Source organism: Seriola aureovittata, chromosome 3, assembly GCF_021018895.1.
Source record: "Seriola aureovittata isolate HTS-2021-v1 ecotype China chromosome 3, ASM2101889v1, whole genome shotgun sequence".
NCBI classification, from domain to species: Eukaryota; Metazoa; Chordata; class Actinopteri; order Carangiformes; family Carangidae; genus Seriola; species Seriola aureovittata.
Window position 1 is genome coordinate 20,118,331 of NC_079366.1, and position 13,401 is coordinate 20,131,731.

The following is a 13,401-nucleotide window of genomic DNA, read 5'->3' on the forward strand; positions in this document are numbered from 1 at the left end:
GGTATTTAGAACAAATCAGTGAGAAGGATGAAGGCCCATACTACACTCACCTGGGGTCAGCACCTAGTGTTGCTGGTATACGGGAGATGATGGAGAAAAGGTTAGCCACAAATTTAACCTCTTGAAAAATTACTGTAAACGTAGACTGTGTTACACAACCACTGTGTACTATTGTACTTGTGTTTACTTTAATGCCTCTATTCTGCTTTAAAGATCTGGCCTAACTGGTCACGCCATCAGGATCGAGAAAGTAATATACACCGGCAAGGAAGGAAAAAGTACACAGGGGTGTCCCATAGCCAAATGGGTAAGAATCATTCTTGTATTCAGTTGAAAGGAAGTAGGTTAGTCACCTGCTCTTGTTTTTGCCTCAAATATGTGCATGTGCACATACTATCATACCTGTCATGTTTCAGGTGATTCGTCGATCCAGCGTAGAAGAAAAGCTACTGGTGCTGGTGCGGGAACGCAGTGGTCACACTTGTGTAACGGCCTGCATCATTGTGGTAATCCTGGTCTGGGAGGGCATCCTGCCCAACCTGGCTGACCGCCTCTACCTCGAGCTAAGTGAAACTCTAACAAAGCATGGAGCCTTCACTCAGAGACGCTGTGCTCTCAATGAAGAGTAAGTGATAGCACTACAGAACTCAAGTGGGCTACAGTACTTTGTTTTTAACCAATGACAGAAATTAAGATGATCACAATAATTGTCCTCATCATACAACAGATCTTAAATCAATGTTTGCTTCTTTTCCAAATATACCTGTTTAAAGCCTTTCATGTGTACTAGTATCATGCAAGATATGCATATACACACACATACACATTTGGTTCTTGGTTCTTATTTTTTATACATTAAAGGAAAATGTAGGTATTGCTTTTGTTTTGTTCCATTCCTTGTTTCTTTGCAGCAAGTCACCGGTCATCAGTTTTGGCTACCACGGCAATAATGTTTGAGCACTGAATTATTGGGCAAAAATGACACATTTTTATTTTTTGTGTTCCTCCTTCAGGAGGACCTGTGCATGCCAGGGGTTAGATCCTGAAGCCTCTGGAGCATCTTTCTCCTTTGGCTGTTCTTGGAGCATGTACTACAATGGCTGCAAGTTTGCCAGGAGCAAAATCCCAAGAAAATTCAAGCTACTAGGAGATGATATGAAAGAGGTATTTCATGTAGATTTATAATATTAGTCTAAGTGTGCACGTTAATATAACATGTTAATTAAAGTAACTTACTACTGCCAATTTTTGTCTTTCAGGAAGAGAGACTGGAGCACAACTTTCAAAGTTTGGCAACCTTATTGGCTCCCTTGTATAAAACTTTGGCGCCTGAAGCTTATGGAAACCAGGTGAGTATATGTCGTTCCTTACAAGAGTATTTCTGAAAGTAACTATATGATAAATCAGATTTATCATATTGTTTAGTGACCTTCAGAAATCCATAATATCTGATTTCAATATACCTCCTGCCATTCCTGAACACAGGTGGAACATGAACACAGGGCACCAGATTGCCGTCTGGGGCACAAGGAGGGACGTCCCTTCTCTGGGGTCACAGCTTGCATGGACTTCTGTGCCCATGCTCACAGGGACCTTCACAACATGCAGGGTGGCAGCACTGTGGTAAGCAGAACCTGGGAAACATGTCTTTTTAATTATCTTGTATTTGTTTGAGGATGGAATAGATACTAAGACTGGGACATTTTATTTTACGTCTATGACTTTCCAGACAAAAAGTATCTAACTTACTCTGTTTTTCCAGGTGTGTACATTAACAAGGGAGGATAATCGAGAGATTGGAAAGATACCAGAGGATGAGCAGCTCCATGTCCTGCCTCTTTACAAGACTTCCAACACTGATGAATTTGGCAGTGAGGAGGGTCAGCAAGAGAAAATCAAGTCAGGCGCCATCCAAGTCCTCAGTGCCTTTCGCCGCCAGGTGCGCATGCTTGCAGAGCCCGCCAAGTCTTGCCGGCAAAAGAAGCTGGATGCTAAGAAGGCAGCAGCCAATAAGAATGCCATGCTGGACAGCTCTAATGATAAGGCTCTACTTGCCAAGTCAAAAACTGGCACTTACGAGAACACCACTCACAGCACTCTTATGGCAGGTAAGGAAATATTTATTTTGACGCATTTTATACATTGTATTTAAAAAAAAAAAAAGTATCTCTTTTTAGGGACATATTGCTAATATATCAAATAAACAATGAAAACCCCAAGAGAGACTTAAAAAAAGTGACACTTGAGGAATTGGAAGTTTGTGTAATTGCTACTGCTTAGGCCTTTATCTTTTGGGGCATTTTGTTTTCTAGGACCTATTCCAGGTGCTCTGGGAGCAACCCTACAGCCAGGTCAGCCACCACACCCCCTCGGGGCCCATCCTCAGCAACTACAGCAACAACAGCACCAGAGCATTCTTCCCCCTTATCCTGGCTCAACAAATGCAGCCGGCTACCCCAGATTCCCTAACCACCCTGGGTCTTTTCCAAGCACTTCCAAGCCAGGCAGCATGTATCCTCCTCAGCCACAAACACCAACCAGCCATTATCCCTCCCCACTCCATGTACCAAACACTTACATTAATGGATCAAATCGTCCATACCCAGGTTATCAATGTAATGGAGGAATGCCCCTTGAAAATTACCATCCATACTATGCTTCGAACCCAAAGCACCTTGAAATGTATCGTCAACAGCGGCCAGCGCTTTACTCAGAGCAGCAGTATGGTGTACATCAGCGTTATGAGGTCAATTATCCGCCAAGGTATAGTGAGCCAGGTTTACAGGTCAATGGTTACAATGCCTGCAGCATGAGGCCAGTTCACCCCATGAGACCATACGCCCCTTATGGTCCTAATGGAGCCTCAGAACCCCAGTTCATGGACCCCCTCTCAAGAGCATCCTCAGCCCATGGAGGTCTGGACTATACAGCTGCTGTGAGCAAAGGCAATCAGTTTGGAGGATACCCAAATCCATACCTCTCTCGGAGCCCTCAAATCCTACCCCCAGGCAAAGATCCTTTCCATATGCAAATCAAGACAGAAATGGGCATGCCTGGCCCACAGATGCTTTCTTCTCAGTTAAGTGGTGGGTGTTTAAACCCTGAGACACAGTCAGGGTTAGGTCTGCCTAATGGAGGCCTCATGGTCTCTGGTATAAAGCAAGAGCCTGGAACACCACAGACACCCACAACACCACAAAAACCCGAGATGTGGTCAGACAATGAGCACAACTTCTTGGACCCTGATATTGGTGGTGTGGCAGTGGCACCTAGCCACGGTTCAGTCCTCATTGAGTGTGCGAAACGGGAGCTCCATGCCACAACGCCCCTTAAAAATCCAGACCGCAACCACCCAACGCGTATCTCCTTGGTCTTTTACCAGCACAAAAATATGAATGAGGCCAAGCATGGCTTGGCACTATGGGAAGCCAAGATGGCAGAGAAGGCACGAGAGAAGGAGGAAGACGCAGAGAGGAATGGTGGTGAAGGGACACCTAGCAAAGGCAGCAAGAAGGGGGTGAAGCGGGAGCATCCAGAGTCATCAGAAACCACCGGAGAGCCTCCTTTCAAGCGTTTTATCCAGGCACTAATGGAGGGGTCCTTGTCCTGCACAACGAACACCTATGTCAGTACATCTCCATACGCCTTCACCAAGGTCACAGGGCCTTACAGTCAGTTTGTGTAGAAAACACTCATGATGCAGAAAATTGAAGGTGCTTTATTTATGACAAAGACCACAATTGCCACTGGCCTCATCTAAACACTCCTTCCTATCAATAAGATTAAAAACAGCATTGCATAGAAAAAGGAGCCTGTGATAAGATGACATATAAATCACCTTTCACATCAGGTGTTTCACCTCTTCAACAATCAAGCTTTACTAGTTGACCCTACCAAGGATGTATTTATTTTTGTTTGGCAACTTTTGCAAGATACACACTGTCAAAATCTCTGGTGCTTTTAGTCTGATACATAAGGAGCTATTTTTACTGGAAACAAAGTTTCATTTTTGGTGGCTTTATTTTTCTTACAAAAATTGTTGGAGATGTAATCTTGGCATAAAACACTGACTTTGAAAATGACAACATTCACGGTGCTAAAATGTGTGCTTATTACCATTTTTTTTAATGCAAGGCCTTCACACTATAACCATAACACACTCTACCAGTGACACTCAATGACTCATGTCAAATGGACACTGAAAATAATATCTGTCACTGTCAAATCATCACCATCGTAATGGTTTTTGGCAAGTCAGTGTTTCTTAGAGCACTTTTTGATAAGACTTAAATGTTTTGGTAATACCTTTAAATCATAAAATCTGGTTATACTGTATTGCTGCATTGATAGCAACAAATTTCATAGCATCAGTGAACTTAAATTGATGAATTTATAACAGAGGGTTATATGAGCAATCCATGAAACAGCTGAGTTCATGCAAAAAGATTTTTTTTAACTATCATTGTGTTGGTGCTTCTTTCACTTTCCTGTCATTTATACTGTAAATTGAGCCATTCTAATGGTGCATTTTTAACATTTTGAGGAAAAGAATTTCCATGTTTGTGTGATTTTACTTTTTTCCAGGTTTTCTATGTTGTCAACAACTGTTTTTAATGTTCCTTACAATAGGTTCATTGAACAAACCTGGATTGTGAATATTACATGTAGTTTTATGTCTGTTGTGCTTAGTAAATGTGCTTTTTATACACTGAGGAACATGAAACAGGGTAAGCTCAGTGTCAGTTTCAGAGGGCAGCTGGCTTGCTGTGGGGTCTTTAATTATTGTAAGATAAAAAGGTGAGATTTGTACAGTAAATTAATTTCCCTTTTTGGAATTACTGTTATAGATTTTGTGTTGTAAAGAATGCTAACAGCCTATTTCATTGTATTTCTTTGAGTTTCAACTGATTTTATTTCATAAGGTGCTATTCAACCTACTAGAAACATACAAATGTGAGACTCTTTGGGCAGTGAGAAGGCTTTTAAATAATGTACAGTACAAACCTGTCATATACCTCAAAACTAGTTTGGCAATAGGATTATAACATATTTTTCTTTCTTCCTTTGTATATTACTTTCAAAATGTTAATAACAGTTAAACTTCAGGCCACCAAAAGGCATAAAAGTTCATTTCTTACTTTCTTATCTAGTAGGAAGTTTTACCTGAACTTGAATTTTGATGTTACTGTAAAATCAGGGACATTTTCAACTAATTTTGTGTACATCTTCATCGCCTGTACTCATCTTGTCATAATTCTCATTCAGGGACTTGCCATTGCATCCTGAATCCCAATATGATTCTTGTCTACTCCACACAGACAAAAGTTATTTTGTGAGGAAACATAAACTTTCCTGCAATTCTTTACTTATATTTTAGCTAATAGGATGGTGGTAATCTTTTAAAAGTAATTTGAACATATATGCACTGAGTTGATTAAAGGGAAAGTATGACATTGACTAAGTATAAAGTAATGCATTTGCTTTTGCTATGAGACAAGACCAGGGCAATGATTAACGTAGTTGCACATCTTTGTGCCTGTGTATAGTTAAATTTATTTATAACCACTAAGCAATTGTATAGTGATTTTTCTTCCCTGTCTATCTGATTTAATTAATGCGATATATAATGGAATGACTGTCATGTTATAGTAACAACTCACCCCACTCTTAAAACATATTCATTTTCTGAAAGCACTTCGTTTCTTTTTCAGGAAAAAAAAATATGTAATAAAGAATTGCAAAACATTTTATTTAAACAGATTGTAAATGTGTTTTAAAAAAAAATAATAAATTATGTCACATTGTACATACCAAGAATTTGTATTGCAGGAATACAACTCATTCTTTGATGTTGATGTATGTTCTTCTTCTTCTGTCAAACTGACCCACAGCTCCTCTATCAGCAATCCTCATCATATCTTCCTTCCATATCCATTGACTGTTTCAGGTTAAGAGAATGATCATGGTTAGAATATCCAGGAAGTCTTTGTAAATACTACGCTCACTGTCACAGCAATGTTTACAGTCATAGTATCCTGTTAGCTCAGACTTTAGAAGGTCTAGTTTTTTTTTAACTGTTCCAGTTTTGTAAAATAAATCTACATTTAAAAAAAGTTAAATTTCATTGTACAGGACCCAGCTACAGTAGCAGGTTGTGGTTGAGAAAGCCGAGGTGTCTAAGATATAGCGGGTTACAAGCATAGCCATACTTGAAGATGCTTCAGAGTGTTTCTGAGTGAGTCAACATTACTTGAATGACTTTCTGGGCTTGACTAGTGCACTACATGTGCTCAGCTCAAAGGTTAAGCTAGCAGTTGATACACACTTGGTTTTTTTGCAGTTGGACACTAAAGGTATAAAAAAAAAAAAGTGCAACTTTTCGCCTGTCATTTTATTTTTTAAGGCTTTCCTAGTTCTCCTGAAGTTTGGTATGCTACAAAAAAATGGAATTAAGGATGGGTATTAATACTGTAAGTATTGTAATGTACTGAATGCAGTTTATTTGAAAGCTGTTTATTATATCATTCCTGATATTGCTGAGATGTGGGTGTTTTTCTAATAAAATTTATATTTATTTAAAGCAATCTGATTTGTTACTCCAAGTTAATACTAATATCTAAATTCTGTGCAAATGTTGTGTCCATGTGTTGAAGCTTTTAAATGTGTAATTACGGATAAAACTGGAAAGAGATCTTGTCATGTTCACACCTTAATTTTATTATGTATCCAAACAAGAAGAAACTGTTCAGTTGTTACAAACAAATGACATTTGTGTTTGTGGTTTCAAGTACAAACAGATTAGAGACTTAAAGGCAAATAAGAGCATATCAGCATGAATTTCAGTCCTGTACAAAGAAAGACTGGACCTGGACAAAAATACTGCAATACAGATATAAAATAATTTACAATTTAATAGAATTTCATAGAAAGGAGTTCAATAATTTTGTGTTTAACCTCTAAAGTATAGTTGGTGTGACCAGCAATAAATCAATATAGTGTCCAACACGACACCTGAAAGCACATCTTGCTTCTGGTTCTCTTCTCAGCATTAGAAAAGTAGAGATCTTCATTGGCTCATTCTGTCAGTGTACTGGGTATAATCCTTTCTTTCCTTTTTTAACAAATTACTGGATGGTAAATGTAGATGGCACTTTATACAGCTGAGATTGAGACCTTACAAAAAATAAATCCTTCCTTCATAAGATGTTTAAATTTCTTCCCCATTTCCATATTGTCTTTGAGGTTTCAGACAAAATGCCACTTGTCCACTGTACAAGAAAAGAATGACATGAGAATATAAGCATTGAGCCATAAAACACCTCAAATAAAACAAATTTAGCGTGAGTCAGTCATTTTTTTATTTTTTTTATTTTTTTACTTACCCTCTGGAGACACAGGATGTGGGCTACCGAATGCTGGGGCCTGCGGAGTCACAAAACATACATGAAAATGACCAGACCTAACCCTTGTACAGTTTTATATGCTATTATTGTGTTTGCTATCATCGACAGCATATGGAAGTTCTCACCAACTGGACCACATCTCTGGCCTCATCTGCGCTGCACTTCAAAGGGCTGTCACAGCAAGAGATATTTTTGCTGAACAAAGAGGAATTGTCCAAAATTAAAGAAAAAAGGAAAAGTGAGTACTGTTCACAACACACACACACAATTCTATCTGTACACCACACACACTGCGGATGCTTTACGTACCATTCAATCCCTCCACTATTTGTCTGCTTCTGCACTAGTGCCCTCCAGTGCTCATGGGTGGACTTAATGATCGCAACTGCAAAGTCCTATAAGAAAGGACAAAGGACATCAGAGAAGAAGACAACATTTGGATTTCTTAGGGAGCAATCCATTTCAGCCAATTCAGTTTTAACCACTAAAACCACAGTGGACTGCAACCCCTATACCAGCTGTCATGGCTTATTTGTGTATCTTGTATTACAAAGGTCTCAGTACCTTGTCTTTGAATTGTCCATTGAATCCAAATTGGTTCTCAGGCTTCCCATCCGGCACCTTATATTTCCTAAACCAGTTGACGGTGGCCTCTAAATGACCGGGTCGACTCTTGCGGACATCCTCTATGTCTGAGAGACACAAACGCATTCAACAGAATAAGGACAGAGAGACCAGAATTTGCACCTTGTTTGGTGTGAATTAGATATGAATCTGTGCTGTAGTTACACTTGGTATTAAGTATTTCCCCAGTGTGGGATTAATAAAGGATAATCTTATCTTAATACATTTATAAGGGGTCACAAAAGATAGCACTGCTCCACTGCTGATGTAAACAATACAGGCAGAAACAGGCTTTGCAAATTAAGTATGAGGCAAAAAAAAAATGCATTCAATATGACTGTTAGGCCTTAAGGATACACACTAAGTTTTGGAAAGAAAGGTTGAATGTAAACAAAACCATGTTGACAATAAAAATTCCACAGGCTATGTACTAGGTTTGTGTTTTAATAACACACATGGTCTTACTGTCTGAGCTGCCAAACATCTCAAAGGACTTCTGTGTTGGATATACAAATATTTCTTTCCAAATTCAATCATTTCGATCTGAAGTGAGCAGTGCAGGTGCATTAGTACCTTAGTCTTCGTATGATGTCAAGTGCAAGTTGTGGAGGCTAGTTGGGCAGCTGATCCTGAATGGCTCTGCATTACTTCCCTTAACAGTTGTATCTTATTATAAGCCTTTACCTCTGTACTTGATCGTCTTGTTTTGCAAATTCTGAGACAAAAATTCAAATTTCCTTAATTTATGATAATACTAAATTCCTTTGGGGCAGAGAAACGATCAGAGTAAGGCAGCTGAGGACTGTTGATATGATCACACCCACTATTTAGGTTTTTGGCATCCGGGTCCTTAGCATTGATGGCGATGACCTTCCAGTCCATTTCTCCCTCATCAATCATGGCCAAGATGCCAAGCACTTTCACTTGGATCACCTGACCTGGGAAGCACACCTGGCCAGGCCAACAACGTATAAATAAATAGTCAATCAATTAACCACAAAATACCATAAGTTATCTGTGAAAAGTGTGTATGACGTACGCAAAAATAAACATCTTAAAATGATAGAAAGCAGTCTTACCTGGGTGCCAATGTCACAAACGTCAATCGGATCATTATCACCGCAACACTTAGTTTCTGCGTCTGTGTGGTTAGGGTCCTCCCATGTCTTTTCCAGGGAACAGTTCAAAAAGAAATCAATTTCTCTAACAAACATTGAAACTGACGAATGAATGAGGGAATAAAAAGAATGCTATCTAATACACTTATAACATTAATGACTCACGGATAACTTATGAACATGAATTTTGTGAAATGAAATTTGTCGAGCACTAAATTAAATTCATCATGAAGTGTTTAAATTGCCATATTATTTGTCAGTCGCTGACAAGGATCAAAATCAACACAGCGTGGTGATGATGGACATATACATAAGCGCTGAGATTCCTAAGTTCTAATGTAACCCAGACCCACTTTCCTCACCTGCGGGAGTGCGCCGTAGTTCCAAATGTAACCTTTATGGGGAAATATGTTGGCAACATATCGCAGCTTGCCTTTCTTTACATCTTGTTTAATCGGATTCAGCGACTCCTTTGTTGCAATCTGGAAAGTGAAGCAATTCCAGATGTTTATTTAAGTCGCTTCAGGCTTCTTTTGTTTAATCTCTAATTTACATTTTTTGCTTCTATGTTCTTCTATTTGCTCATTTGTAAAGCACTTTGAGTTGCTTCTGTGTATGAATGGTGCTATATAAATAAACTATAAACAAACACTCTTGGGAACATCATTGTACACCTGTGACATTAATGCTTTAACGTTTCAATGTGAGACAGCCTTTACTGAAGTAGCATAAGTGTAATAATCAGATTATTTAAAAAAAAAAAAAAAAAGAAAAGAAGTGAGACAGTGTATTTTAGCCTGTATATAGAAATGGATATGCTGGATCTACACTTACCTCCATTTTAGCATTTGACCATCGAGGTACCTCCACAACCATATTAAAGAGCACCTGAAAGTAAAGAAGCTTTATACTTTTTCTGCTGGTGTGGAAGTAAAACTGACATAAAACATGAATTGGACGATACCTCGTTTTCATTATTCTTGGGTTTCTTAGCTGGCACCCCATGGTCCTGTTGAAAGAAAAAAAACCCTGCTAATTTGACTATGATGTTTATGTAGTTTATTTAGCTAAAAGTAGTCTTGAATTTTCTGCTGCATTTATCAAACAGAAACTAAAACCTCCACTATCAGAAGACTTACCTCTTCTGTCTCTGCTATAAGTGGAATGTCATGGAACGGTGAAATGTATTTCCCTTCAGAGGTTTCTAAGAAAAAGAAAAAAAAAAAAACTAGTAAAAATACCAAACAAAATCTGTATACACATAAACACATGGCTCAATGAAATCCCAGGATAGTGTTTGTTAATACAATAATTATACCTTGTATAGCTAGTTTGTAGTGCCCAGGCTTGTCTGTCTTTATTTCCTAGATTTGTGACAAGGTTGAGTTATGCAAAAGTGGACATAGCTAATGGCATGATAACCAAAGGTGTGCGGATTTGGCTGCAAATATTAACAATAGGCAGACCCAACATTTCACAGAGACAAATATTTAATTTTTGTTTTGGATTCAGTGTATATTAAGCCAAATACATCATTTACTTTTTTGACTTAAGACATATCTATTTATAGTATAGTTATTTTTGTCATACTCCAACATTAAAGTTGAGAGTAAAAGTTCATTCTTGACACTGGAAAAAAGAAAAAAAAAAAAAGAAAAGAAAAAGTTAACGCAACATCTTCTTTCCAACTCCTTCTTGTGCTTTCAGTCACATCTCATGGTCTTCCTCAGCAGGTTGAGTTTGTACAATTGTCAGTGAGATAGCTCAGACTGATAAGAATATTAAATTTCTTCATGGCTACAGAGCAAATTCCATCCACTTAGGAAGATCATGAAGATGCAGCTGAAAGCTCTGGAATAAGCCAGTGAGTTAAGATGTTATTGTCAAACATTTAATTTCTGGCTGTATAGCAGGTAGTCGTGTACCATCAGTCACAGTGTTGAGTGCTCATTCAAACACAAATAAAACCACTGTTCAAGTGGAAGTATCTTAGCTTGGGTCTTATAATGCAACTGCATCTTTTATTAGAAGTCTCTCTGCATGGTATAGGTTGGCCTGTAGGAACGGAGCTGAGCTGTGAAGCAATTTTGGTGCAGTCGTTCCACATGGTTACAACAGCTTCCACATACGTGATGCACACTGGGCCAAAAAAGCATTTTTCCTTGCACACAATCATTGGAAACGAGGTAGCTGTAAAATGGTGAATACATTTTTTGAAATTCACAAAGCCAGCAAAATGACCCTTTCCATTTGATCCATTCAGTCCAGTAACATGTCTAGAAGTTTGATTCAACTATTTATTTTCCACATTTTATGATGCATAAGACTGATCACCTCTGCAATGTAATCAGTCTAACTTCATCTGACATGCCTGACTGGATTTTATTTCTGCTGGTGGGAAAATCACCCGTTTTGCTGGTTTGAGTGTGCGCGCGTGTCCTATATGTCCACGTGACCGCCAAACAGGAAGCAAGACCGCGTGAAAAGAAAAATCATTTTCCCTTCCTTTTTGCTTATGAACGACTTTAACATACTGGAAACCGGGGACTGAAAGTAGCAGGGCGTTGACTCTAAAGCTAAGTGGTAAATGTGCCATATGCCAAGCTAAACCCTGCACTCTGCAACTTAAAGGTCAAGCGTTTACCTTGACGTGGAGGTCTACCTGTGGTGTGGTTACCTATCAGACACCGGAACTTGGTGCTACATCGTTATACTACGAAATGCAGGAGAAACACATGGCTCCTCACTCACTCGCGATGATTAACTTACTAAAATAAATCCGGTAGTCAGTAGAATTGGGGCGTCCTCTCTCCTCCGTTTGATAGTGCATCGTTTTTCTCAAATAATACAGATGAGGAGCAGCTGCTGCTTGTGTGACGAGTTTGTTTCGAGAAGCAGAAAATGAGCCGAAAACTGTCACCAGGCAGCCGAGCGACGAGCGCAGCAGCAGCGGTCTCATTATAAACACAGTTCTTCCTTTCCTCGGTTCCTACTTCCCGTCCGCCACATCCAGAACCAACAGTTAAGTCTGCCAGAGTTAAGCTGGCACTTCAGGTCAGCGATTTTTCAAAATAAAAGCATGAACAGTGACACTAATGTTATTTAACCCTCACCATTTTGAGCTATATTACTTAACACCCTCAAATACTGGAATATCACTATGCATGTTATGTTTTTTGATGTTCATGTTCCCGAGGGGATAAAAGCCTTAAAGCCTTAAAGATTTTTTTTTTGTCTTAGAGCTGAGCAGTACCGTTAGATTTTACATTTGAATTTCCATTCAAATCTGATAGTTAGATTGCCTTTAAAAACAACAGCCTGCGCCCTTTAGGATAATCGTGAATATTTAACATGAATTATGCTGCTATCTGTTCATTCAATTTTGTTCTGTCTTTTTTTTTTTATGATAGAGGGTCTTTCTTTCGCCTGATGCATGGTGCTATAGGCCTGGAGGAAAGTTAAGCATTGTCATGAAAACATATGCTGAATGGTGGTAAGTGTCACTAACTACACCTCAACAGGCTACTTAGCCGCTTGCCAGCTATTAATATTATACTTTTATTTTGATGATAAAATCGTTGTAACTGGAAGTCGGTTTGTTTTTTCCTATGTTAACTTGATGATTCTTCCAATGCATGCTTGCGGTCCATGCAGAGTAGCTTCATTTTACTGCCACCTAGCTAGCCTCTCTAGTAGAGCCAGAGTATAACTGAGTGACTAACTTTTTCTTTTCTTTTCTTTCCTTTTCTTTCCTTTCCTTTCCTTTCCTTTCCCTTCTTTTCCCTTCTTTTCCTTTCATTCTCTCCTCAGTGTTTCAATGTGTCATTTTCTGTAGTCCTGAAAATTATTATAACTGCTAATGAAACAAAGAGGAAGAAATGTAGATGCAAGACTTTTATGTGATTGTTTTTGTCAAAATAAGCTAAAACACATCAGGCTTATGCAATAAAGTTTTCCATAGTGAATAGAGAACTGAGCAGGTTTGTCGTCCATTTTGAGACCTTCCATAAAAGTCTCTGTCACTTATGCTCTAACATCCCCTTGCTTAAGTGTTTACAGCCTGAAGGTGATGGTTTTGATGGCAATAATCTCCACAGTACATCACAGGATCAAAGTCCATATGTATCTATTGTGCAATAAACAATCGCACACCCCAGCCGCTTTGATGTGTCTCCTTTACTGTCCTATAGGTTGTTCACTGTTCAAACAAATGACACATATTGGCAGCTATTAAAAGTGGGTTCATTAAACTCTTA

At 38.8% G+C, this 13,401-nt stretch overlaps 2 protein-coding genes and 1 long non-coding RNA gene across 5 annotated transcripts in view; 2 read left to right on the top strand and 1 right to left on the bottom strand.

The window, feature by feature from the left end:
* tet2 (tet methylcytosine dioxygenase 2) overlaps positions 1–6,584 on the top strand; it is a 38,562-nt gene extending 31,978 nt beyond the window's left edge. For both annotated transcript variants that reach the window (XM_056370142.1, XM_056370135.1), the window contains 8 exons: positions 10–100; positions 214–307; positions 417–625; positions 1,014–1,164; positions 1,260–1,349; positions 1,486–1,623; positions 1,763–2,108; positions 2,313–6,584. In XM_056370142.1, coding sequence (XP_056226117.1) covers positions 10–100; positions 214–307; positions 417–625; positions 1,014–1,164; positions 1,260–1,349; positions 1,486–1,623; positions 1,763–2,108; positions 2,313–3,685 — 2,492 coding nt within the window. In that variant the 3' untranslated portion in view covers positions 3,686–6,584. The remainder of the gene's footprint in view (positions 1–9; positions 101–213; positions 308–416; positions 626–1,013; positions 1,165–1,259; positions 1,350–1,485; positions 1,624–1,762; positions 2,109–2,312) is intronic.
* Positions 6,585–6,693: 109 nt separating this feature from the next.
* ppa2 (inorganic pyrophosphatase 2) lies at positions 6,694–12,191 on the bottom strand. Of its 2 annotated transcripts, none has more exons than XM_056370163.1 (12): positions 11,915–12,191; positions 10,285–10,349; positions 10,110–10,154; positions 9,980–10,033; positions 9,508–9,627; positions 9,107–9,193; positions 8,852–8,978; positions 7,968–8,095; positions 7,713–7,798; positions 7,529–7,574; positions 7,383–7,422; positions 6,694–7,268 (listed from the first exon to the last, which is right to left on the bottom strand). In XM_056370163.1, the coding sequence occupies exons 1-12, from the start codon at positions 12,102–12,104 to the stop codon at positions 7,246–7,248; spliced, it is 1,011 nt and encodes a 336-aa protein (XP_056226138.1). In that variant the 5' UTR covers positions 12,105–12,191; the 3' UTR covers positions 6,694–7,245. The 2 variants fall into 2 exon arrangements, with proteins under 2 accessions (XP_056226138.1, XP_056226128.1); XM_056370153.1 differs by having other exon boundaries at positions 7,529–7,598; positions 11,915–12,188.
* LOC130165172 (uncharacterized) lies at positions 12,059–13,301 on the top strand. The gene is made up of 3 exons (XR_008826748.1): positions 12,059–12,199; positions 12,556–12,638; positions 12,956–13,301. It is a non-coding gene; the product is annotated as an uncharacterized LOC130165172 (long non-coding RNA).
* The last annotated feature ends 100 nt before the right edge of the window (positions 13,302–13,401 follow it).

What these genes read in the sequence shown, in the direction of transcription:
- ppa2 (XM_056370153.1), bottom strand. Translation starts at nt 12,104, where the DNA reads ATGAGACCGCTGCTGCTGCGCTCGTCGCTCGGCTGCCTGGTGACAGTT. An exon ending in TGACTACCGGATTTATTTTA is followed by an intron (nt 10,350 to 11,914) that starts GTAAGTTAATCA and finishes TCTTTTTCTTAG; the next exon opens with AAACCTCTGAAGGGAAATAC. An exon ending in GGATGCCAAAAACCTAAATA is followed by an intron (nt 8,096 to 8,851) that starts GTGGGTGTGATC and finishes TGTGTCTCTCAG; the next exon opens with ACATAGAGGATGTCCGCAAG.